The sequence below is a fragment of the Chelonia mydas genome, chromosome 10 (assembly GCF_015237465.2).
Source record: "Chelonia mydas isolate rCheMyd1 chromosome 10, rCheMyd1.pri.v2, whole genome shotgun sequence".
NCBI lineage: Eukaryota > Metazoa > Chordata > Testudines > Cheloniidae > Chelonia > Chelonia mydas.
This window is the reverse complement of record NC_051250.2, coordinates 76660777-76686673: the sequence shown is the minus strand read 5'-3', so window position 1 is coordinate 76686673 and position 25897 is coordinate 76660777. Positions and strand designations below refer to the sequence as shown.

The 25897-nt window shown below is 42.3% G+C and overlaps 2 protein-coding genes across 7 annotated transcripts in view; one reads left to right on the top strand and one right to left on the bottom strand.

Moving 5' to 3' along the window:
* The first annotated feature begins 2737 nt into the window (after positions 1-2737).
* SPG21 (SPG21 abhydrolase domain containing, maspardin) lies at positions 2738-18732 on the top strand. The gene is made up of 10 exons (XM_007053506.4): positions 2738-2977; positions 6398-6597; positions 6700-6793; positions 11635-11796; positions 14086-14166; positions 14961-15106; positions 15740-15848; positions 16764-16871; positions 17533-17673; positions 18060-18732. The coding sequence occupies exons 3-10, from the start codon at positions 6731-6733 to the stop codon at positions 18180-18182; spliced, it is 933 nt and encodes a 310-aa protein (XP_007053568.1). The 5' UTR covers positions 2738-2977; positions 6398-6597; positions 6700-6730; the 3' UTR covers positions 18183-18732.
* Positions 18733-19029: 297 nt separating this feature from the next.
* The window catches only part of ANKDD1A (ankyrin repeat and death domain containing 1A), a 31598-nt gene continuing 24730 nt past the window's right edge, over positions 19030-25897 (bottom strand). For 4 of the 6 annotated variants that reach the window (XM_037910379.2, XM_027824728.2, XM_037910380.2 and 1 more), the window contains 4 exons: positions 25152-25247; positions 22781-22982; positions 20761-20892; positions 19030-20258 (listed from right to left, as the gene is read on the bottom strand). In XM_037910379.2, coding sequence (XP_037766307.1) covers positions 20197-20258; positions 20761-20892; positions 22781-22982; positions 25152-25247 — 492 coding nt within the window. In that variant the 3' untranslated portion in view covers positions 19030-20196. The other 2 variants (XR_006284187.1, XM_043523601.1) reach the window with 2 other exon arrangements.

The following is a 25897-nucleotide window of genomic DNA, read 5'->3' as shown; positions in this document are numbered from 1 at the left end:
CCTTCAACAACCGAAAAGCACCGATAGAAATGGAATGACTTGCACTCATAAACCATGGAGGTCTGGGGGAAAGGTACTGTTGGCTTCCAGTATGTGTGCTATTTTATACATGAAGGTTTGTTGCCAAATGTATACCAAAGTTCATTCAGACATTTTAAGATAATTAGCTAAACTTGGACTTCTGTGGCATTAATATCGCTATTTTTAATTAGACTTGAATTGAACTTTGAATAAAACTCAGGAAAGTGGTCCAGATTTATGAAATAAGATTAGGATGATAGCTTCCTCAGCCCAAAGCTTCGTCTTCAGAAATCTTTTGTCACTAGAAAATCCAGTGTAGTGTTCAGATGATAGTTTGTATGAAATACGCTATCTAAAAGAAAAGGAGTACTTGTGGCACCTTTGAGACTAACACATTTATTTGAACATAAGCTTTCGGGAGCTACAGCTCACTTCATCGGCTAAATTTGTTAGTCCTAAGGTGCCACAAGTACTCCTTTTCTTTTTGCGGATACAGACTAACACGGCTGCTACTCTGAAAACTATCTAAAATAAGATTCAATCCTACAAACACGTATGAACACGTTTAACTGTATGCACTCGTAGTTCTGTTAAAACCAATGAGACTATTCACATGTGAAGTCAGCATATGCATAAGAGCATGATCAGGGATATAAATTGCAATACATTGCATTGAGTAATAATGATATTCTCTCTCTCCTCTAGGCGGCAGCAGCAGTCCAGAGTTATTCCTTCTCCACAAGCATAATGGGCGAGGGGCTCACAGGAATCAGAATAAAGTAAACATTGATTTGGAAAGTCTTTACTGGTAATTTGCTTTTCTACTTCACAAATTCCAGATGTTGCCCTTTGAGGCATGGCAGAGTTCAATGGGAGATGTGCATAAAGCAGAAAAGGGGCACAAACCTACTTTCCCCCCTTGGTCCCTTAGGTCACCTTTAATTACTTCCCTCCAAAACGTGGGCTCTCTCTTTTTCATCAGGACTTCCTGTTGTTGCAGCATTGGGTCAGGGAAAAGTTGCTATCTTCTTTTTTTTTTTGCTGTTAAAATACATTTCAACCGCCTTCAGCTCACTTTCTAACACATAGCAAAGGATTTTTACCCCTAGGTCCTTGGCTTTCCTGGTAGAGAATACAAATTCACTGCCCACTTTCAGAGTATTAATGTATCTTGTATCCAAAGGAAATATTTTGCCCCCCTCACCCCAATGATGCATCATTTGAATTATGCAGCTGTTGTAATCAACCGACATCTTATAATGTGACGAGGGCCTTTTCAGAATCAGATACATACAGAATGGTACCTGCCAAAATGAATTGAAGCATCATGTTCTGCCCATTATAATCAAATCCCAAATGGCCAGTTTTGAAAAGAGTAAAAACAGAACATTCATCAGAATCTTTGTAAAAACAACAGCAAAACCCTGCCTTCGGCTGTGCTAAATCCTGGTGTCAGATGTACAGGTACAGCTCTCATTGAAAACCACAGGAGCTGCAAGATCATCATTTGAGAGCAAAAATCAGCCTTTAATCTTAAATTTTGTGCAGCATAACTTCACATAGCTCTAAGCGGAGCATTTTTATTAGGGTTACCACATGTTCCTTACTTGAAGGGAGGGTCCCTTATTTCATTGATTTGACCCTTGGGGTGACCACCTGTGTACTGAAATGTATTAAAACTGGTAAGTACTATTTTGAACATTTAATTGATGCTTATGATAATTGCATCGAATACTTGAGGGCAGTAGAAATGTACACTTGAGAGAAAAATACATATGCTAAGGGAAATGGTGTTTCCCTAAAACATCTCTTAAATAAAGTGTTGTCCCTTATTTTTCATTTTCCCGGATTTTCATTTCATTTTCCCTGATTTCCATCCAACAAAGGTGATCATCCTAACTCTTATTGACCATGCAGTAGAGCTGAACTCACTGATAGAAATAAAAGTGCTGGAGCTCCCCTCTCCAGTTCCTCATATGAGTACACAAATATCTGCAAGGTTATCTGTTCTACTGGCTTTCACTAGTTTAAAAAAAGTCATTATAAAGAAACTGCTATCCATAGACACTGGAATGGGGCTGGGTTCAGATTAGATCCCTACTACCAACTCTCATATTTTATCAGGAGTCTTGCAGTGATTTTCATGGTTACTTAAAGCCCCAGCTCTTGGAGTCATGTTTATTAGGTAACAGAGTAGCAGCCGTGTTAGTCTGTATTCGCAAAAAGAAAAGGAGTCTCTAAGGTGTCACAAGTACTCCTTTTCTTTTTGTTTATTAGGTAAAAATCTCAACTTTCATTAAACAAGTGTCTAGCCCTTGTAGACGTAGAGAAAAGCTTTAAAACTCGTCCTAAGCGCACCCTAAACGACTCCAACACCAGAAAGGCAAAGAAAAAAAAACACCGGAGTTGTTCTCTTTTTATGAAACCTGGGGATCTTTAAGCCAATCTCATAAGTTGCAGGGAGGTCCTGATTGGTGGGTTTTGAACTCCTGGGGTTGGCAGTACTGGTCCAGAGTCAGGACGCTACCCAGTGTGACTGGACTCGGGCCCAGGGGGCACTTTGGGGTGAGAGAGGCCCACGTGGGAAGCAAGGGAGTCACCACTTCTTTGAGCGTCTGGGTGGGGGCGTGCCCCTCAGCCCGCAGGGTTGCCTGCCAAGGGTCACGTGACCCGCCGAACCAGTCATATGACCCCCCTACTTAGTCGAGGTCACGTGAGCCTTGCCCCCGAGGTCACGTGTCGCCACTGTTCCGCCTCGGTAGCGATGGACGCCGTCCGCGGGGAACGCGCACCTGTGTGATGACGTAGTCCGCGTGTACGCTCCCTCCGCCCCCACCGGACGCAGGCCGAGCACCCGGAAGCGGGCTCTTGGTCCGCTCCTCACTGGGAGGACGCGGGAGCGAGGCTCGGCGACAGACACCCCACCCCCCGCTGCAGCGCCGCGCGGGAGGAGCCGGTAAGGAGCGGGGGGGGTTCGCCCGCGCAGGACCCCCCTCACAGAGCCCCCCCCGTTCTCTTCTGCCACAGCCGGGGGGCTCTTGGTCCCCGTGCTGGGAGAGGGGAGGGGAGCGAATGGGGGGCAGCGTGGGAGGAGGGCTCTGGGGCCCCCCTGTGCTGGGAGAGGGGGAGTGAATGGGGGGAGGGCTCTGGGGCCCCCCTGTGCTGGGGGAGTGGGAGTGAATGGGGGGGAGGGCTCCGGGGCCCCCCTGTGCTGGGGGAGGGGGATGAAGTGAGGTGTAGCTCACGAAAGCTTATGCTCAAATAAATTTAAGTCTCTAAGGGTCACAAGTCCTCCTTTTCTTCATGGGGGAGCAGAGGGGGAAGAGGGCTCTTGGCCCCTGTGCTGCGGGAGGGGAGTGAATGGGGGGCAGGAATGCGGAGAGGGTTGGGGCCTGTAATCTCATATCCCCAAAGGTGCTGTTTTTACTCTTTGCGGTGGCACTTTTAATTTATTTAGTAAGTTAAAGCGCCTGCAGCTGTTGTGACTATGCTGCCTGTACCAATATGAGCAGAGTTTGTTTCAGACACAGATTTACTGATTCAGATTTTGCGTCCATGGGAGCAGGAATAGCATGGCTGATGCAGCAAGAAACGTCAGGAGAGCAAACATTTTGATGGGTGGGCTGAGTAGTGGTTCCTATTGGTCTGTTGCTGGCAGATCAGATGCAGCTTGGGGGAATAGACGTCCAAACAATTAACAGAATATATGCCGCTTTCCCTCTCCTGTGACAGGCTCAAAAGCACTTCAGACCATTAGTGATTGAAAGTTACTAGAGAGGTGGTGTGAATGAGTCTCAAAAAATGTATCAGACACATTTAATCTGCATTTAATCATTCCTGCTTATGGGATGTACATCAACACGCAACATTTTCTTACATGTATTTGTTTAAAAATATTCATTTTTTTAAAATTCAAATACACTAACTACACTGGCTTGGTCATTAGCTAGTCTGAGAGTTGTTGTTATTCACTATATATGAGTTGTATTGGTTCATTGATTTCCCAGCTACCTTTCCTGGCATTGTTTCTGTTTCATGACTTCAAAGAGCGTGCAAGCATTAATGGCACAAATACTTATGGGTGTGAACTTACTATTCTGTTTCTGTGCACACTTGCATATGTTGCTTTGAGTGTTCACCGAAAGCGAATTTCATACCATTGAAATTCATTTGCACAAGCACTCTTGAGAGACAAACACAAAAGGGTACAGGCATGGTCAGAGCAAACTTTAAAAACCGAGCAAATTTAAGGGGAAATATTTTGCGGTGGTGGTTGGCTTTAGTTATCAATTGATGGACGGCTTGCTTACATGACGTGAGTTTGAGGATCTCAATCCAATTGCTAGTATATAGCTGTCCACTGCACAAAACGCATTGATTGGGATCTTTATTAGCAGTCTCAGTAGTGATCCCAAGGTTTGAATGAGCATGGAGATTGATATGCTTTATCAGTCCAGCGAGGGGGCCTCTTCAGGTCATTGTTGAGGTACATTGACAGGACAGTGAGAATAAGAGGGAAAAGTTTGAACAGATGCTGCCTGTACCTAAGATATGGATAGAGGAACCCTGTGTCCAAAGTTGTAACTGGCACCTATCACCATCACCTAATAATGGTACTAAAACAACAGATAGAAGAAGAGGAACGATGAGAACTGATTATAGCTAGAATTGATTTCTAATCCTTTTGTAGTGAACAAAATTATTCTTTAGCATGCCATTCCTTTTAACAGACTAAACAAATGCTTCCTGTTTAGCGTTTCCTTACATGTGTTCATACAAGGCTTTGCTCAGTGGGACCCTGATCCTGACTTGGGCTTCTGACTGCTACTATATGTAAATAATAAATATAGTACAAAGGATAAAGTTCATTGTACTTTTTTGTTTGTAGTTACTATTTTTGCTGTACTTCATTGCATCATCCCATCCCGTATGTGTTTTATATATGAACAGGGTAAGCCATACTTTTGGCAGGTGCAAATTAGTAGAATGAACTACTCTTCTTTTTCTAATGCACAGCTGCCCTTCCCATTCCAGTAATGTCTGAGCCTGTTGCACTTTGCAGTCTGTTGGGTGGAAGAGGCATTTGGCCTCCTTTATAACTTTTTTGTGTATCCAGAGTAGCACAAGTGGTAAAATATGTGCTGTAAACAGTAATTTAGCCAAAATTGAAATGACAGCCAACACAGTTGGATGGGAAAACTCTGAATCTGGAAACATTTGTTGTATAGTGAAAATGAGACTTTCTATAGTACTAAAAACTGTAGGTAAGAGGTGTGCATTTTTCTTGATGGGTGAGGGGAAATATGCCCTTCCTTCAGAGTTTGCATGTCATTAAACAGCAGGAGAATGGGCATCTGAGTTCTGAAGACATGAAAGTGAATTGTAACTAACTCATTTTGCACCTGCACTAAAGAATTAGTTTTTAATGGATTTTATACACCGTCTAGACTAGCCCTCAGGGAAACTGACCAGAATCTGTTGCAGAATCAGCAATCGCCTTATTCTACTAAGAAAAATGAACAAGTGGCCATTAATTATAATTGGGTAATGATGATTAATAAAAGGAAACTTATTATGCATTCCTTATCCACTATATTCTTGTAAGCACATGAAAAGAATCACTGTAGCAGGATTTCCCTTGCAAACTAAAGTTAATAAGCAGTCAGCATACAACTATGAACTTAAAAAATTATCTGGCATCATTTGCTGTACAAATGGAAGTTCTTAATCAACTAGTGCTTAATCAGGCAGTGAAATGTAGGTCCCATGTAAGTTTCATTACTACAAATAAGTAGGATCCCATATAGAATTTATAATATTCAGAATGTGCAGGTAATCTTATTAAGACTTATCTACATGGGGAAACTGACTGGAATAGCTATTCCAGAATAGTGCCATGTAGATACTTTGTTCTGGAATAAAATCACTTTTATTCCAGAATAATATTCCCATTTTAGAAGTACACTAATTATTCCAGAATAAAGTGATTTTTATTCTGGAATGCTATCCGCACAGGAAGCTATTTTGCAATAGTTATTCTGGTCAGTTTCCCTATGTGGACAAGCCCTGAAGTTTTGACTGTTCTTTACAATAGGTATCACGTAATCTGAAGAGAGCATTTTAACATGTTTTAAGGTGCTTTTAAGTTAATTATACTTAAATGAGAGGTGTTGTCTGAATGCTTGACTAAATGGACTGTAGATCTATGAAACATAACTACTTATACAGTCCATTGTCTGAACTGTGAGCGAAGTACCAACAAATTCAAATAGAGGCTACCTTGGAGCAGTTGATAAACGGGCTTAAAAGGAATGTTAAAGTATAACTTACTGTTTTGAAAAACATCTTAAACCCTGCAATACTGTCTTCCTTTCAGGAGCTGCTACACTGGAATGCTTTGTTATGAAAAGTTCTTATTGCACAAGACACTGTCGATTCCTAGTTAGAGGCTTAGTAATATTCGATGAAGAGACTACATTTTCTGACTATCCCTAAGTTGTTATAACTAAAACTAAGGATAAGTAAACACGGCACAAGTTGGAAGACTGACAAGGGAGGACAGTCAACTGCGAAGAGGTAAAAACAAACGTATCCTTTGTATACACAATGAGGCTTCTATGCACTGGAGTAGTGTAAACCTACATTCTTGATCTGAAACATCACATGTCTGTGTTTCAGGTTTACGCAACCTCAGTTTCATCTAAACATCATGGGAGAGATTAAAGTCTCTCCTGACTATAACTGGTTCAGAAGTACAGTTCCTCTTAAGAAGGTATGTACGGTTTTAGTTGTCTGTTTATGAAGTGGTATCTTACTTCTGAAGGGTCATGGGGTGCAGGGGTGGAAATTGCCTAAGCAATGGGCCTTTGTGGGTAATGGAAAATAGTCACAGGAGGTGGCAGACCTAGGTATCTACATGACTCCCATCACCATGGTATTTGAGTACTCAGCAAGTACTTTTATATTAATGTAGCTTTCGTTGGAGGTGGTCTGTTACCTCTAGTGGGATTCATGGTGCCACCTGAGCTTTGGGAGCCTTCTGGAAAGCAGTGCCTGTTGGGGGCCACGAGTGCGCTGTTGTGGAGCTGAAAGGGTTGCTATGTAATCATTGCTGGGGCTGCGGCTGGCTTTCCCTCTATGCCCAGCAATTCATATGCTTACACAGCACTACTGTCTTGACTCATCATCTAGATTTGTTGCTTGTTTTGGGTTTCAGCTCACCTTCCTAGGGTTGAGCTGCTTTCTCGATTCCCACCAGTAGAAAGATGCATGGGCTATATTGGAGAGCAAAATCATTATTTGCGATAATTGGGTGGGGGAGGATTTGAGAGCTTCTGCATGTTCTCGCTATCCAGCCATCTTCCCAGCTTGCCCAGAGCAAGTGTTTGGGATGTGCAGACCTCTTATTACCCCTGCTCTGGACATTAAGTGCTGCAAAAGGGTGTTTATGTGATTCCCAAAGAGCACTGCTTTGCAGTGTGTCTTGCAGCCCAGTATGCTAGGGGCTGCATTTCACCCAGGTCACTATGTGGAGACGACATATTTGAACCACAGTTACTGTGGGTATCTTTGTTCTTAAATACAGCTTATGCTTGGTCCCAAATCTTCATGTGCAGTTCTCCCCAAGAAGTGACTTTTTTTTTTTAAAATAAAAGGCATGTGGGATTCTCTGCTCATTGTATCTCACTGATTTCCGTGTCAAATTCATTCCGTTTGCAATTAGTAAAATACTTTTGCTGTCAGCTTCACAAATTCATCCTGGGTTCTGACAGTCAAGCTATGGATTCTTTCCATCTCACACATTATTATGAGTAATAATGGTGCTGCAGGCCAAATTACCTCTTTGTAGTCCCATTGCCTCCAGATTATGCCCAAAATGGGTATGCACAGATGTAATTGCACTTAACCTGTAGGCCGAGAGAGAGCATAGGTGTACTGAGGTCATAATTTAGCCTGCATATCATCATGCTGGGGATTTAATGAGATGGAAATAACACCCATAAGATTCAGTGAGTATGGAATACTGTGCCACTTTCTACAGGAACTGCATTGCGTGTAAACTCTTGAGCAAGTATAACTCTCCACTTGCTGCTGATTGATTTATTAAATAAAAATATGTATAAATTGCAGGGTAATCAGTGAGGAGGGTTTTATCTGAGCCTCAAAGTATGTGCATAACTTTGTTTACTGATTGTCGCTTTTTATTTTGAAGTAGGCAGAGTCAAGGATACCACCGTGATGAATACGGGTAGTGGGTGAGACCTAAACAAGCCAGTCATGGTCTCTGACGGGGAAAAGCTCAATTTTAATTATACTTCATTGTGGGGGTTGTTTCTAGGAATAAGACCTTTCCCTCTTTGGCTGTGGTTGTTAGCAATATGGTCAGCAAAGAGGAGGAGGCAAGGTTCTCTGACGCAGAGAGGGTAAACAGGGCTGGCAAGAAAACAGCATAGTTAGTTCTTCTCTCCAGTCCTAGCTGCTGTTTTGTGCTGCCACCAGATCAACGTAGTGAGCTCCCACAGTTTGTTCTTTGTGGAGTAGTGGGGATGAGAGGCTTAGAGATATTAGGCTATTTCTCATTGCTTTTCCTGCACCCGTCACGTGTTGTCACTGCTACTTCTCCCCCTTCCTGCTGAGATCATAAATACATGGAAGCCAGTTCCTTCTAGAAAGAGGCTTAGCGGGATGCTGAAAATTAAATCAGTTTTTAAAGACTGTCTTTCACTCTGCCTCTGATCCTCGTTTGAGTGATGCTATCTGTTTATAGCCATACTCCTTACTACCTGTGATCAGTAACGACCAAAGAGTGCAACGGGATCAGGGCTGAGTACTTACTGTGGCGTACTGGCTAAAGTCCACTGCAGATAACTGTGCTGCTTACATAAAATTCACCCTGCAGTTCCAACTGGAGAAATGGCTCTTCACTTCCTCTCCTTAAAGCTACTAGTACTTCTGGTGCAGAATGGCTTCTGCCTTCCACCCCACTGGCGACTGCATTTCCGAAATGTGAGAAGTCATTCCCATAGTTAGGCTGCAGTGTTACAAAGAAAAGTGCTTTATAGGTACAAGTTGTGACTTGCAGATGTGTGTGGTGGGGAGGAAAGTTGGTTTTGTGGGTAGAGGACAGGGCTTGGAGGCAGGAGCCCTTGTGCTGTTTGTGTCATTCAGGAAGCCCTTGCAAAACTTTGAGCAAGTCATTTAAACTGCATATAGCACAGTTTCCTGAGTGTAAAATGGGGCTGGGGGTGGGGAGAACGCAGAGGATAAATGAACTCGACTTCATAAAGTGCTTTGAGAGCCTCAGGTAGGAAGTGCTGTACGAGTGGAGTGTTCCGTCTCTTTAAAATGTCACATCGGCTATCTGTAAAACAGTACGTCTTACTATCTAAAATATTATCCTGCTCTGAGACAGTCATAGGGTGAAATTCTGGCTCTGACGTCAGTGGGAGTTTTGCCATTTATTTCACTGGAGCTAGATTTCACCCAAAATGTAAATTCAGTGATCAATCAAGTGTGGTATAACAGAACAGAAGAAGGTCAGTAACCTGTCTGAATCAGCTGTTAATCAGTGTGACTCAACTGTGCAACATTTATTGCAGATGCAAACATATCACAGTAAATCTACATATTATGTGACTCTCTCAAGTGGAACAAGTGCTTGCCACACTCTGGGTGCCGCTAATTGTCTGGCTTTGGGGAAAGTAATTTAATCTCTCTGGACCTCAGTTCCCCATCACATGTATTGAGTCTTAATCATTTCTTTAACACTTGTTAATATCCTCAAGTGAAGTACTCAGTGTAAGGTATGTTTCATTTTAAAATCATGAAGATATGCTCTTGTTACACAAACACAAAGGGCCATGATGAGCAGATTCAATTAATAATCTTACGTAGCAGAGGAGAACTTTCTTTTGCTTAATGTAAAAGTAGAAATGTGAGTTCCTTAGCAGTTCCAGGGCTCTGAGAAATCCTGGCACTAAGTCCTTTCTAAATTGCTTGGAAACTTTACAAAAACTACTGATGTGATAATCACATGCTCCCTGAACCTCAAGTACAGACTTCCTTGTAAACCACAGATTTGTCGTCAGCCTAGCAGATTTTAGGATTTGTGATCTGGCATTCCCGGCGTATCAAGAGAGGGGTTGTACTGCTCTGACAATGAGAAAAAGCTTTTGGTGCTTTTTGGTGCTTTTTACAACTATTGAATAAGTTGTAAATTTAAAATGGATCACAGCTACATAAACAGAGAGGTCATGCATCTGTTGTACTGGATAGGCTTTATCTGGGGGTTTTATGGTCACCGAGTTTATTTGGCCTATAGGCCTGTACTACTGGTGAGTTTTGTACCTTTAAAAAAAACATTTTAAATATACACAGCAATATGTCTGAAAAACAAACCCTGAAAATGGGAGATTGAGACTTCTCAAACTCTTATTCTTTAAAGATGGCATTTGTGCAGGATTTTCATTCTTGGGTCTTGAATTCCTAGCATAAGACAGGCAGAACACAAGGGTCTGAAGGTTTTTGGCCTGTAAGGGCAGCAGTAGTGGCCGGGGTCTAAGCTAGCCACTGCTTCAGTTGGTCTTGTGCTGCTCTGCCTCTCCAACTTCTCTCCCTTGAACATTCTAGTGAATTCCTCCTTGACAGTAAATCAGCTCCTTCTGTCCCTTCTAGCTTGTACTACTTTGGGTATCCTCTGTACAGTGTCCCTGTTTTACAATCAGACCTCCATTGTTTCAAATTAGTGATCACAGTTTTCTGGGTCTATTTAAGACAGTAGTGTTGAATAGTCACCAGAGCTGCAAGTTATTGGCCCACCCCCATCTACCTCCATATATCAGGGCCTAGAAAAAATGAGTCGGTTGCAGGGTGCTGTCCTTCCAACCCAGAACTTTGATGTTGTTTCACCGTCGGAGGATGTTCTTGGTGGTATAGATGATCAGGCCTTTAGCAGGCAGGGGGCTAGTCACACCACAGAAGGAGTTTTCTTCCTGGCCAAGCCTGTGCTGCTACTTATGGTATACTATCTTCTGAGAGTCTGTCCTGTTTGTAAACAGACTGTTGGGATGTTCCCATGATTTATTCCTATGCAGTAATTTTAGGTATGAAAATTGGTATCTGATACAGGGGACCAGAGGGCCTGATTCAGGAAGTTGGTAAACTCAAACCAAACATTAGCTCAGCTGGGGTTATGTAACTTGTATATTGGTAAGGAAAAGATTCCTACCTAAAACAATTTCTGCAACCTGACAATTTACTTCTGGCACTTGCACTGGACTTCAGTTGTTCAGAACATCACAAACTTCGATAAGACAGTGACTGTTCTATTAACTAAAACCATACTGTTCAGAGATAAAGTAATCTAGCTTATATCAGATATTCTGACCAGCTTCTTTTCTGTTTCACAACCAGATGTGTGTACGCGGACAGTGTAAACATCACATTTATTAAACAGGCAAGGGGTGAAAAGTTTTATTCTGAAGGGGAGCAAAGGGTGAACTTGTTTGAAAGAAAAACCTTGTAGCACAGGTTTGTGAAAAACGTTACTAGAAACTGAAAGGGAAATATCTGGTATCAAGCTTATACAAATTTCACTAAATTTTCTTCTTCCAGATCATAGTAGATGATGATGACAGTAAAGTGTGGTCACTATATGATGCAGGACCTAAGATCATCAGGTGCCCACTCATATTTCTTCCACCTGTAAGTGGAACTGCAGATGTGTTTTTCCAGCAGATTTTGGCACTGACCGGATGGGGTTACAGAGTTATTGCTGTGAGTATTCTCAATGCTACATCAAAATTCAGTGTTTGTTTGCTCTTACGTTACAGTAAATAAAACCAAAGTTTTAGATGCATCTGGGAAAGGTCAGCTTCTAAGTCCAATTAGCTCATAATTTTTGGAGGAATCAAAGCAGAGAACTCCAGGGAAGGCTATACTAAGGTATATTCTGGGGTAGCAAAACTAGGCCTAAACCAAACCTGTGTTCACAAAAGTGAGTAGGTGAAACATACAAAAATGTATATTAGATTTATACCTAGTGAATTAATTCTGTGATCTGTGTTTTTCTTTACTTCATGAACATCAGGAGTTGGCGTTTGCTGATGTTCATTCCTCGTTCAGACCTCATTCATAGGGTCTTACCAAATTCACAGTTCATTTTGGTCAATTTCATGGTGATAGGATTTTTATAATCCTAAATTTCATGATTTCAGCTATTTAAATCTGAAATTTCAAGATGATGTTGTAATTGTAGGGGCCCTGAGCCAAAAAGGAGTCGGGGGGGGGGGAGCGTGGGGGTGCGGGGAAGGGTTGCAAGGTTAGTGTGTGTGCGGGGGGGGGGGGGGGGGGTGTTGCGGTACAGCTACCCTTACTTTTGTGCTGCTGCTGACAGCAGTGCTGCCTTCAGAGTTGGGCAGCTGGAGAGCGGCAGCTGCTGACCGGGAGCCCAGTTCTGAAGGCAGAGCCGCCGGCAGCAGCAGCGCAGAAGTAAGGATGGCCTGGCATGGTATTGCCACCCTTACTTCTATGCTTCTGCAGGCAGGGCGCTGCCTTCAGAGCTGGGCGCCCAGCCAACAGCCACCGCTCTCCAGCCACCCAGCTCTGAAGGCAGCGCCCTGCCAGCAGAAGCACAGAAGTAAGGGTGGCAATACTGCAATCCACCTAAAATAACCTTACAACCCCCCCATGATCTCCTTTTGGGTCAGGACGCTGGTCTCTCCTGTGAAATCTGTATAGTATAGGGTAGAAGCGCACACAAAAGACCAGATTTCATGAGGGGAGACCAGATTTCACAGTCTGTGATGGTTTTCATGGCCGTGAATTTGGTAGAACCCTACTCATTGCTTTCTCTTGGAGTTTTTGTACAAGAGGAATTCTAAGTTTGCAGGTGACAGTCTTTCCAGTGCAACCATTTCCCACTGCCTTGCTTTGTCTCCAGTTGGATCTCTGTTAGCTCCTCTCTGATTCAGCTTGATATTGGTCAGGAAAATAACCATGGTAGTTGGCTTCTCTGAAAGGCCAACATAACGTGATGTAACTTTGGTCAAAATACAGCCAGAGTACACCGCTTATCTACATCATTTTAAGAAGTGTTACCTGGTGTTTAAAAATTTAACTGAGTGGGTAATTTCAGTCATACTGGAGCCTTTAGGTTAACTGTCCTCTTGTAGTTATGGGTCTTTGCCCCTCAGGCCTTTACTGCCTGTGTTTTTCCTTGACCGCTTCTGGTCCTGTTCCCCTTTCTATGTCTGCTTCCATCATAGTTTGCACCTTTCACCTTCCATCTTTCAAAATGGAGCAAAGCTGATGGGTTTTTTTTAATATGGGTAGAATTTATAAGTCTTTCTACTGGATCAGACATTGGTCAATCTGGTTTCCCTCCAGCAGTGACCAGTGTCTGTTTCAGAAGGAAACCTTTCAGCTCTGTCTCCTGTTCACAAGTCAGTTGTACAGTAGATGAGGGGTTGCCATCCTTTATCTTAAGAGGATGAGTTTACTGAAAAGGCATACAACTTGATTACTCGCTGGCCTAGCTAGCATGTCTGAAAATATTAAGTCACAAGATTTTTTTAGAAGGACTTAGTTGTAGTAAGAAGAAAAGGAGGACTTGTGGCACCTTAGAGACTAACCAATTTATTTGAGCATAAGCTTTCGTGAGCTAGAGCTCACTTTATCTTGATGCCTCTCTGCTGCTGTGAATTCCACAGGGAGGATCTGAATTTTTTAGTAGAAGCCTTATTTATGCAAACAGTAGTGTAGCTTTAAGTGACTCTCTACACCTTTACTAGCTAATGATTTTAGTTCTGCTGATTTTGTATGGTATGGAAACCCCAGAAACAACATCAGTCTAGTATGCAAAATTCTCATTCTGTTGTACATCATCCAGTAATCATGTAGAACGTCTTATCTACATCTATATGGCCAGGCTTTAATATGCAGGGCTTTAAATATTTTTTTAAGCAGAAAGCCGAAAGGTGCTTCTGGAGATATGAAAGAGCAGCTGCTCAAAGAACAGCTTCATTTGATTACTGACTATAGTTTAATTTTACTTTATTACTCTAGTTGCAGTATCCAGTGTATTGGGACCACCTTGAGTTCTGCGACGGATTCAGGAAACTACTAGACCACCTACAACTGGATAAAGTTAGTGCCCTGAGATTGGCAAATAACGTGGGGTTGCTATAAAAATGTTAGGTAAAAAAGCCTAGAGTTTATTAAGAACTAACATACAGAAAACGTCTATGCTATGATGCAAGCTAATTAAAAACCAGAAATTCAAAATCGAAGCAAACACGATCCAAAAGTTGTCCTGCTTTGATTCATTAGTCACTACTGTCAGGACTTGTATTTTTTTTTTTTTTTTTAAATTGCATGTGGTTTTTTTATTAATTTCCGTTTTTTAGTTAAAACCTCAAAGTTAATCCTATTAATTAATGACTTAAGTCTTTTGGGGCAGAGACAGTCTTTTTATTCTGTTTGGACAGTCCATGGCACAATGGGTGCTGTGATAATACAGATAAACAATGCCCGTAGTAAGTAATGGTAGTAAATGACCTATCACAGCATCGTCAATCTGGAATAGCTATTGAAGAGTGGTTAAAATAAGTGTTCATACCATATTGATTTTGGCATGATAAATATACTAACGTCCTGATTTGAATTTTTGAGACAAATATGTTGCCTGTACCTTTATTTTCAGTCTTTAAAGTATCTTTTTTTTTTAATTACAATATCTGAGAGGAATTTTAGGTTTTTGGGGTTGCAAATAAAATTGTGAACTTCAGTTATTTCTAATAAGCTTTCAGTTTGTCAGGATACAAGGAAAGGAATAGCAGTGTAATGTTATTTATTATGCTTTTTGTAATATGTTATACATGGATATTCAGGATTGATTTAAGTTGTGACACGACATGTACTTATGTTTGGATTTAAATTAGGTTCACCTTTTTGGAGCTTCTTTGGGAGGCTTTTTGGCTCAAAAATTTGCTGAGTACACACACAAATCCCCCAGAGTTCAGTCTCTGATCCTGTGTAATTCTTTCAGTGACACTTCCATCTTTAACCAGACATGGACTGCAAACAGGTGAGAAATATTGATAAGTCAAAGACTGACATTGACATTTTATAGTAAAATGTCAGTTTTAGACAAATGCAGTTTCAAAAACCGATTACTTGCTGGTAATCTGAGCAAGCAATGGAAAAACAGGTGGCAAAATACTTTAAAAAGCCATGTTACAAGGAAGGTGCACACTTTCACAATCAGGATTTTGAAACCTGGAATTTTAACATTGGAGAGAAGTTTCTTTGTTTTTTGTCTCAAACTTTGATGACTGATACAATCAGACATGGGAAAGACTGGGTCAAGACTAGATCTTTGTTTTGCTTACCTGGATATATTAAACTCTACATACAGAGAAGCTCGAATGAAACCACTGTGGCATAGAATACATTTAAAATACACTCTCGCAGGATAAAGTCAATAACTTCCAGTGTATTATATTCCTATACACGCAGTGCTCCATCTGTTATCTTAAAAGGTTACGTAATGATTGCCCTAGTGAAGTCCTGCACAAACCACTTGATTTGAAATGAAACAAGTGTTTTTGCAGAGCAGGGAGGGGGCAGAGGAGAGATGCATACCAGAAAACACAATTTTATTATTTTTGGAGGTCTTTAAACTTGAAGAGTTTGGTGTGATCTCTTGTTTATATTTCAGCTTTTGGCTAATGCCTGCATTTATGCTGAAGAAAATTGTTCTTGGAAACTTTGCTTCTGGTCCTGTAGATCCTGTAATGGCAGATGGAATCGATTTCATGGTTGATAGGGTGAGTCCTGGATGTCTAATTCTGGTAATGTTGGGCATGTTTAACCTTGCTTCTAGAGATAGCATAACATATATGCCATAGGTACACTGCTGCCATCTTTACTTATCTAATATAAAGGATAAACAATAAGTGGCAGACCCTGAGCTGGTGTTACTTTGCATAGCTCTATTGACTTCAATGGAGCTATGACCGTTTACACCAGCTAAGGATCTGCCTCTTGTTTGTCTCCGTTCCTTAAGGGACACTTGATATTTTCAAGATGCCGTGCAAACAGTGTTACTTGCCTAGCTAGCTGTGGTTAAGTTCAAGCTCCATTCAAGAGAAAAAGGCTAATGTACGTGGTAGTGTATTGACTCCCTAGCATCCTCTAGAGAAGCAGCACCTGGGACACTGGAGACCCTACAGGATGCCTCTGTCATTATGTAGTTGAGGATGCTTTGAAGTCTGCCTCTCATGCATGGAAGGGGATACTGTAGGGATGTAAAACTGTAATTTAAGCCCTTCTTAAGGAAGTAGTGGTCAGGGCTCTTTTTAAAAATGACCAATAGCCACCATATTTCTTTGCAGGCGTGCAATGATTGGGTGGGGGGAGGTGGCCCCCCCAGACCAGATGATGGAGGGGCGGCCAGAACAATTGAGTGGCATTGTGAGCCCATGCACCAGGGTGCAAAGTCATTCGTTCGTATTTGGCCTGGTCACCCTCCTCCTTGCCCCCCCATCACGATGGACCAAATCTGAGGGAGTGTTGTGGCGACGTTGTGCCTGGGGTTGCAGTGCCACTCAAATTTGGGGCAATTGGACACCTAGCTCCCGCTCCTTAGCAAAATTTGGGTTCTGCCCATTTCTTCTGCTGTGTTACCATAAACCTCCCCAAGTGAAACTGAATTCATAGTCTTTATTTCCATTTATTGAAAGCTGGAAAGCCTGAGCCAGAGTGAGTTAGCTTCGAGACTTACCCTCAATTGCCAGAACTCCTATGTGGAACCTCATAAAATTCGAGACATTCCTGTAACTATTATGGACGTAAGTTTTTTTGTTTTTTTTTCTTCTTCTTTATTTTAGCCTATTGCTTCACCTGGCTGGATTGGGTAGGATTTAGCTATTCCATGAGCAATTTTAATACTTCATCACCTATGTATAACAAAACAGGGAAGATCTAATTTCATGTTAGATGTTACTTTCTACTCATTATGCAACCCTATGAATTAAATGTAAAATGTCATTGGGGTATCATGCACAGTACCATCTGAGCTCAGGGTGCTATAAACTAGGGCAGCATGACTTCAATTTTCTGGATTATGACATGCCTATAAAATTTCAGTTGCTCTTAAAGATACAACTGTTCTCCATCCCTATCAATTTCAGTGTCATGTTGAGGTCAAACTAATAACTGAGGCAGATGTGAACAATATAGGAAATCACTCCTAGGTTTATTACTGGAGGGCAAAGCCTCACACATGTCAAATAAGCATCAGAGGATATGTGTAATTTATTTTATACAGTAAGACAGGGGGCTTTATTCTTGGAGATGGATTTCACTGTCAGGCAAATATCACACCACAAAAGCTAGAAAGCAGTGAGGTGATTGTTAGAATTATTCTAAGGGCAGCACGCTTCTAGTATGCTATGGTAAGTAGCTACAAAAAACTTGATTGGCTTCAGAGTTACTCTAATTGTGTTCAAGGTGTTTGATCAGAGTGCACTTTCAACTGAAGCAAAAGAAGAAATGTACAAACTGTACCCCAGTGCCAGAAGAGCTCACCTTAAAACAGGAGGCAATTTCCCTTATCTCTGCAGAAGTGCTGAAGTCAACGTCTACATCCAAGTAAGCCTCTGAAATTCAAACCTTTCCTAGCAGAGTCCCATCTTTCTCATACCCTCATCTGCTGCTGTTCCCTAACCTTTGGGAGCTGCAGGCACTGAACCCAACTGGTGAGCAGGGGTCGGGGCTACACAGCAGCCACACTGATTGGTCCTGGGTTTGAGGTTGGCTTTCACGTGCCTGATGTCTCTGCAGTCCACCTGCGCTCTTGTGTTCCGTGTAGGTGGAGCAAATTTTGGTGTACGAACGAATGCTGTGCTTTGACTGAACTATAATGGGGACCGGTTCCTGGATTTCGCTGGCTGGGGAGGCAGTGCTGCTTTCCTTTTACCTTGTACTTACCCATAACTCTGTATGACTGCTTCAGAGTGCCTTTTCCTGTCCAACAGATACACTTACTGCAGTTCCACGGTACGCGATATGCAGCCATTGATCCTTCTATGGTTAGTGCAGAAGAACTGGAAGTCCAGAAAATCAAGCTTCAGAGCAGCAGTGAACAAGAGCAGCAGTAGCTTTCTCACGATCAGTTAAAGCAGTGAACCAATCTGGTTGTCTTCCTGTATATAATCCGCTGTTTCCAATCTGCCTTTTCTTATGGTAGCCGGTTATCACTGTGTAACTCCAATAGGGTTGATATTATTCAGTGTAATGCAACCGAGAACGGTAATCTACAGCAGTGTAACAGGATACTTTGGTTTAAGCTTGTCTTTGAATATAAGGAAGCACCTTTGAGAAGACTCCAGTTTTAAAGAATTGAGATACATTTTGCTACCAAAGTCTTCACCACCACATTCTTAAAACGGAAGCCCATTTCTTTTTTATATTTTTATTTAGCTGTATATATTGCACATGCAGGTTGTGTACTTAAAAGCGCATTTATAATTTTGTTGAATATTTGGATTAAAAAAATGCTGAAGTGCCGATGTTGCCATCACTTATTTGCTTCATAAGTTGTGTTGCAAGTTAGTTACTTTATTTCTACCTGAAATATAAAGCATTACCATTTTTTAACTTTCTTGCTAGCTGTAACAATGGTTTTCAATAAAACTTCAATTTCAACAAGTGGCTTTTTTCTAATTGACTAAATAGAATTACTGTAGCTTCACATGATCTTTCAGAGCTGCATGTGGATGTAAATAGCATCAAAGTGCAGAGCTACCATCAGAAAAGGTCTGTTGAAGGATGTTAAATTCTGCTTAGATTTGCTTTAAGGGTGTTTCTTGAACAGTAAAACCACTTGAATCATAGTGAATTCCGATTTACTTGTGTTGGATAAGAGTGTTTTCAGCATGTGGATGTGAATTTTAAAAAGTATTTTATAAAACACAGATTGAACTGAGAAAGAAATCACCCATCACCTTACAGGAAAAATATTCTCGTTTATTGGAGAACAGATTTTATTTCCCCCTTAAACACTGTAAAAAATACAAAACTTCACATGAGAAATTGCTGAGTGTTTCTTAAGAAAAGTGTGCTCTTTGTGAGGGTTGGTATAAATAACAGGTGATTATCTCTTCTGTACCAAAATCGAGTAAACCATGTACTGGCACTCAAGGCAAGGCTACCTGTGTGGCGATAACATGTTAGCATATATGCTGACATTTTTCCCTTTAGGGAATATGCAGATGTTTATGTGCCAAGGAGGGGAACTGACTCTTCAAATCCCTCTCGCTTTTGAGTTGTGCACTTTTAGAGCACAAAAAGTAAGTGGTTCATCTATATAAGGTAAAACGAATTGGAAAAGTATTGACTCTCTAACAAAACTGTATTTTGGTTTCCCTAAATTGTGTATTTGTGTGAAGATGGCTCAAATCTATATTATGACTTTAACCTTGGAAAGGGCAGATTCTAAATAACAAACATTCAGTTGCACAGCACTATGGAATTTGTAGCCTTTCAAATGCCAGCTAATGAGAAACTGTTGAGGCTTTGGGATCCAAAACCTGATCCCTTTTTTATATACAGTCCAGATAACATCCACCCCACCCCACAACAAATGTATCGACACCAGCAGCTAAACAATTGAGCATTCCTCCAACAATAAACCACAAGTGACACAGACAAAAACTGAAGAGATTTGGTAAAGAACACAACTTACTACATGTTAAATAGAAAGGTTCTCCCCTTTGTAACTTATTTAAAAAAAAAATTAAAAAAATTATACATACAAAAAATGAGATGTAAACAAATTACAGTAAGAAAATATCAGAGTCCTGATTGAAACGTAGTCACAGTATCACAAATCAGACTTCCCCTAGCTTGTATTATAGTCACCAGCATCTATGCAACAGCAAATAAACCCCACACTTGTATAAAGATGTTTTAAAATTATTAGCACGTGCTGATGTCTCGTCGTTTACCTGAACTCAAGTGGAAGCAGCAGAAATGCCACTTGTCATGACAAGAAGCCCTTAAAAGTTTTATGGCCACTTTTTAGTGAATAGTTCAGTGATTCCGGTTCAATCGCTGTGGTTCTAGGGGGAAACCAGCTGAGGCAGCATCGTACAGTCATTTCCCCTTCAGTTGTTACATTGCTGTACACTTCCTTGGAGAAGTGGATTCTGCATTTGCCTTTTTCCTAATGCTTTCTGTAAAACAAACATCACAGGTGTTTTTCCTCTCACCCATTAGGGGAAGCGGAATGAGAAATATCACTAGTACCTTTGTGCTGAGTGGCAGCTTAACATCAGTGCTGATTTTTTTTTTTTTTTTTTTTTTTTAATTTTACTCCTGAGGGGTGTCTACTCAGTCTGGTTTTTAATCCTAGTTACTTAAAGGAAGTTCTACGTGTCTGGGTGTGGGTATTTTTGCTCTAGTAAATGCTTCTGGCAAATGGGAGATACAAAGCGGCAGGAGAAACAGCCCAGCAGTATGTATAAATGTGCATACTTCATAAAACAAGGGGGGGAAAAGACAACTTCCTGAGGACTTTGAGGATGTTAATAGCTTAAGACTCTATTTAGAAAAAGGACTGGCTGTACTTACATTACACAACAGCTATAGAAATTAAATATAGACGTATTAAAAGGTTAATTCAAATGGTGCTAAGTTTGTATTACTCAAAGGAAAAGGAAAGTGATGGATTGTTACCTGCTAAGTCTCTTCTACAAATCCCCACCAGGCCTTCGTATAGTCCTTTGATTGGATTTTCTCCTGCCATGATCACACCATGAAGCCAAATAAGCAACATTCTGTGGCCATGCTCCCTGTAGCTTTTAGTACCTGGTAAGAATGATACATGGATGAAACCGTATTTCACTCTGCATGGTGGCCGTAGACTGCGTCCAGTTCTGGCGTGATACCCGTGGAAGTCCCTTCAGCGGTGGTGGGAATTGAGTGAATGGATGTGAGGGTAAATTTGGCCCTATTTGCTGCCCAGCCACGCTACTTTTTTTTTTTTTAATTGAAGCGATCTGAGATGGAAATTAAACAAACCTGCTCTTTAAACAGCAACTCCAACTTCTTAAACCATTTGGACTCTCAGCTGCCTGCACTCACACCAGGTAGCACACTGGTTCTGCTGTCGGCCGGGACAGAATGGGTTGGTGCTACAGTAGCTTTGATTCAGTCTGCGTTTTGTAGGTGTAAGTACTTCATGTTCTGCTATTTTGCTGAATAACTTTCTCAGGTCCCTGAAACCAGAGCCCTGTCTCCCCCTTTCTGCACTGTTCTATGTCTGGCTCTGCAGGAGGGGACACATCTTAACTGCTGCCCTGGCCGCATTCCCTGCTCTCCTGGAAGGACAGAGCTCAAAAGCTGCACAGGTATTTAGAAGCTTTCTAAGAGAACAAAGTTGCAGGAAAGAGAATGGTCTCTACTCCGATCTATTGGCCTAATCTATCTGGGCACACTAAGGGTTACAGTCTCTTACTGATGGGACAAATTTATGTCTCTTTTAATGGGTCATGCTTACATCTTGTCTGAAAATATCTCAGCAGTGACATTCTTGTAACCTTCATAGTGTGAATTTCAGAGCACCTCTGTCTTTGCTTACACTCTTAATCCACAACTGCTGCTCCCTGGCAAAACAGGAGTAGGAAACAAGGCACGGACCTCAGGGGAAAGTGAATGAAATTGTGGTTAGCTGAAAGGATTGGGTCAAAATAGGTTGGCTTCAACAAGAAATCTGGCCCCTTAAAAGCCTTGGTACCACATCCAAAGTAATGTCAAAGATTTAATGGAATAGGCTGCAAAAAAAAAAAAAAAAAAGGTGGGGGGGGGGGGTTGGGACTTCACATAATTATTTATGGCAACCCAGGCCCTTGAACTGGAAGTTTTCTGAAAGCCATCTGCAAGTAAATGACTGAATTTGGCAGAGTATGTTTTGTTCAAATGTATGACTCTTTTTAGGCTCTTCCATGCTTCCACTCAGAGCTGTGATTTGCAAACACAGAGATATTTCCAAGCTCAGAATGCAGTCTGTCCTGACGTACCCTTCTAACTGCCCCCATAGTTCTCTGTGCGCTGAGCCAAAAGGGAAAATGAACACTGCCTGTTCCCTGGGAGGGCAGGCATATGTTGCTGGGGTCGCAGTGCAGGTTTCTCTTTGGTGGCCCTCCAAATGCTTTTCTCTAGGTCTACTCCTAATTACCAGAGGGGCAAGCCAAGGACAAACCGGCCCAGTGGGGCCAGGGTCTTTGGTGGAAGCTGGCTCCCCTTAAGACCAGGGCACCACTAATAAAATCTCTCTGTTGAAAATCTGTGGTCTCCCTGTGCAGAACAGTAAGGAATGTTTATCCGCTTGCCTGAAAATGCCCTCACTCTGTAGAAAGGTGTTCAGACCTCTCTTGCTTTGTCAGTTACAGCAATCAAGTTTCCCTTTAGGGACAAGGACTCCTATGCTTGGGCTGTCTCTCTAGCAGCCAGGGAGAGGAAGCAGGCCCCTTGTTTAGGAGCTGTGGACTTTCCTACTAGCCATTTTCAGGTGAGTACACATTTTCGTATTTATTTTATAAAGCATTTCAAACGCAATCTTGTGGCTGCTCCACCTGAACCAGGTGGCTTCCTTAGCATGTGGCCCAGTGCCACTGATGGAGAATTATCTACTAGCGATATATAGATTAAAGGGATGGAAATGCTTGGTGTAGATGAGAGGCCATCTGATTTATACCTGCCCACTGCTGCTCAATGGATCTGATATGTGCATCTGTGAATTTCCAGTAATGTGCAAGCTTCTTCCATTCGTTGGGTTTGAGGTATTTAGTAGCTAATCTCCACATCACTGAGCGAATGTGCTGCGTTTCCAGCCTGTGATCTTGTTTAAAGGTTAAGTGCTTTGCCACCCAGGAGTCAGAGTCACTGTTGAGACTGTCCTACGATGTTAAAATAGGAGTTTCAGTGTGAGGCTTCACATTTCTTTTAGGGTCAGAGAACACTCCCACCCCCACAATATCACAATCCTGATCAATGAATCCCTTCACTTCCAAAAAGCAATTTAACTTTCCTGCTAGCAGTGCTGTGCTGAACTATGCCCTCTGTTCGCATTACCTGATTATAGGCTATAATGTTCCACAGGCTGATGTTCTGATGACAACAGGAAACTAACACTGGGTTGTTAGCAGTAGCATCATCCTTAGTAACATTTCCTGGACTAAAACGCCCATGTGCTCTTCCAGCAATAGACTCACCATGCTTTTGTTTGTAATGGCTGGTCTGTAATATCCGACAGCCTTGCCCCTGGGGCAGCTTAAGTTCATTCTGACACAGCACGTTTCTGTTTTACTAACTGTCCTATTTCATCCTGGCCCAATTCTGTGGGTTAATAAATCTTGTTAATGGCATCCTGGCTACAGAAGCCCATGTAGGTAACAATTTGCATTTCCACAGCGCCTTCTGTCTGACGCTCTTGAATAACGTGCTTCAGCAACATGAATGAAAGCTCACAACTGCCTGTGATGGAGGCAAGTATCTGCCCAAGGCCACACAGGTAGCCTGTCTAAGGGCCTGGAATAGAATCCGATAGCCTGGCTCTAGGCCTTCACTACAAGACCATCCTCCAAGAACTCCTGCTGGGATTTACAAGAAGGCCTAAACAGGTTAGGTGCTGCTTGGGAGGGTGATCTGGGAAACCTATTTACAATTTAAGAACTCTGGCTGATAATATCGTGTTGCTGTGAAAGCTGCGGTATCAGGAATGCCCCTCTGTCGGTGTGTATCTACCATGCTGACAAGCCTACCTCCCAGAAAGGGACAATGTTGGGCCATTAGAACTCAGCTATGGTCTACTCAGAGTGAAGCACCTTGGGCCAATGGGTTTGTTTGATTCGGGAGAACGATACTTCTTCCTCGGATCTGAAGGAAGTCGGGGAGTGGAGAGAGCTGAAATTCTCCAGCTTGGAGACGGGGCTGACAAAGCAGGCAGTTATAACTCATGGGGGGTGGAGGGGAGACGGACAGGAAGTTTTAGGCAGGAAGAAGGAAGGGGATGGACTGGCAAAGAGAGAAGAAGTGAGGTGGGGGAGAAGGCTCTGTTTCTGAACCCAAGCCATGCACTGCAACAGGAAGACGCTGGATGACCCCAGACGCCCCATCCCCCAGAAGACTTTGGAGTGGTGGGGGAACTGAGGTAAGAAGATGCTAGGTTTGCTAATTTTGGATGGACGTAGTTTTGGAGGTTTCATCACATGACAATCTTTAATTGAAGATTCATCTTTAATTCCTGGAGACTCCAGGGCATTCCTGGTAGGATTTATTTATTTATTTATTTTAGAACTTTGTGTGTCTCGTGCTATTAAAGAAAGAGCAATAATGTGTTAGGATCCTGTGCAGAGTGTCTGTACGTTATCTGCTACACCTAGCACGTGCCCCTGCGAGCAGTAAACTATAGCCAGAATACTCACGCAGCAGGAGTTTTGGAAGAAGGTGTTAAGCTATGAGAGTATCTTGGGGGGTCAGCATTGGTTCCAGGGACTAAGCAGTTGGACTGTGAGGTCTGAGCTCTTAGGAGGAGCTGCTAGGTAGATGATACCAAGAGCATGTCTAGGGGCCCAAGATAGGAACAGTGCATGGGATCTATTCAGACTCCAGAGGCTTAAAACATCGGGGGATTCACTGGCGGGATCCCCTCACAGCAGTCTGGTGAGTGGCAAAGAGGGGGCGCTTGGCTGGGAGTTGTGACAGTGTCTAACTCCCTTTGACTTTCAATGGGGGCTAGATGCGTAACCTGCTTAGGTGCTTTATAAACTCCCACTAGGCACCAGTCTGGATCTTTTGGTAACTAAATATCTGTGAAAATCCGGCTTCCCTTCCTCCCAGTGCAGCCTGGGATATTTAACAGCAGGGACTCCTATATTAATAAGCAAAGTCTTTGGTACAGTTGTGGGCTGCTTTGTTGTTTGTTTTTCTAAGGGGGCAGTGAAAACAGAGAGCTGTTTGCCATGGGATCTTCTGCATTTCTCTTCCCCTCGTACCGGTGAGCACAGAGAATTGTCTCCGTAGAAAGGATGCTTTTCAGGATACTCGGCTCAGTGTATGATGCCTACCTTCTCCCATTTGTAAAATCGATCCGCTTTGATAATCATGTCCGCCAAGTTGATATGGTTGCCCCGGGCAGCTACATCCAGGGATGTTTTTCCTTGCTGAAATTGAGGGGATTTTAAAAAAAAAAAAAAATGTTGTGCCTAAAATATATATTTGCCATTTGTCTCTTTAAGAGACTAATCAGACCCCGCCGTCACCATAGTCTTTGAGCACCTCCCAGTCTTGAATGTTGGGATTATGCTATTATCCCCAGTTTACAGATAGGAAACTGAGGCCCAGAGAGACACAAGTGATGTCTCAGAGGTTACACAAGAAGTCTGGGGTGGAGCTGGGACTTGAACGCATGTCCTAGGCCAGCACGTTAACCGCTGGACCATCCTTCCATTTCATCAATCTGCAGTGATTATGGAGCTTCCATCATACGTGAGAGCTGAAACACCCCACTTACTATTGGTGCTAGACAAATGTGATCTGCCATTACTTTATTCCCAGCTCTTTAAGAGGATAAAGCAAAATTATTTTTTACCTGTTGTTACAGGAGCAGGGTTTACAGAAGCCAAACTTAGGGGATCAGCAACATTTATATAGGCAAGGTAGATTTGGGAGCCTTGCAAGCCTAGTGCCTCCACGGGGTGCGAGAGGGAGTCTCAAAATGGCACTTGCTGCACCACTGAGCGCTAAGTGCAGGGGGCAGGCTCTAGCCACTCTCCAAACCCAGCTGGTCACTCTAGAGTCCTGAATGCCACTC

Excerpts from the sequence above, each read along its gene's own strand:
- SPG21 (XM_007053506.4), top strand. The coding sequence starts at position 6,731 with ATGGGAGAGATTAAAGTCTCTCCTGACTATAACTGGTTCAGAAGTACA. Across the intron at positions 6,794-11,634 it reads GTACAGTTCCTCTTAAGAAG|ATCATAGTAGATGATGATGA; the intron begins GTATGTACGGTT and ends TTCTTCTTCCAG. Across the intron at positions 14,167-14,960 it reads ACCACCTACAACTGGATAAA|GTTCACCTTTTTGGAGCTTC; the intron begins GTTAGTGCCCTG and ends GATTTAAATTAG.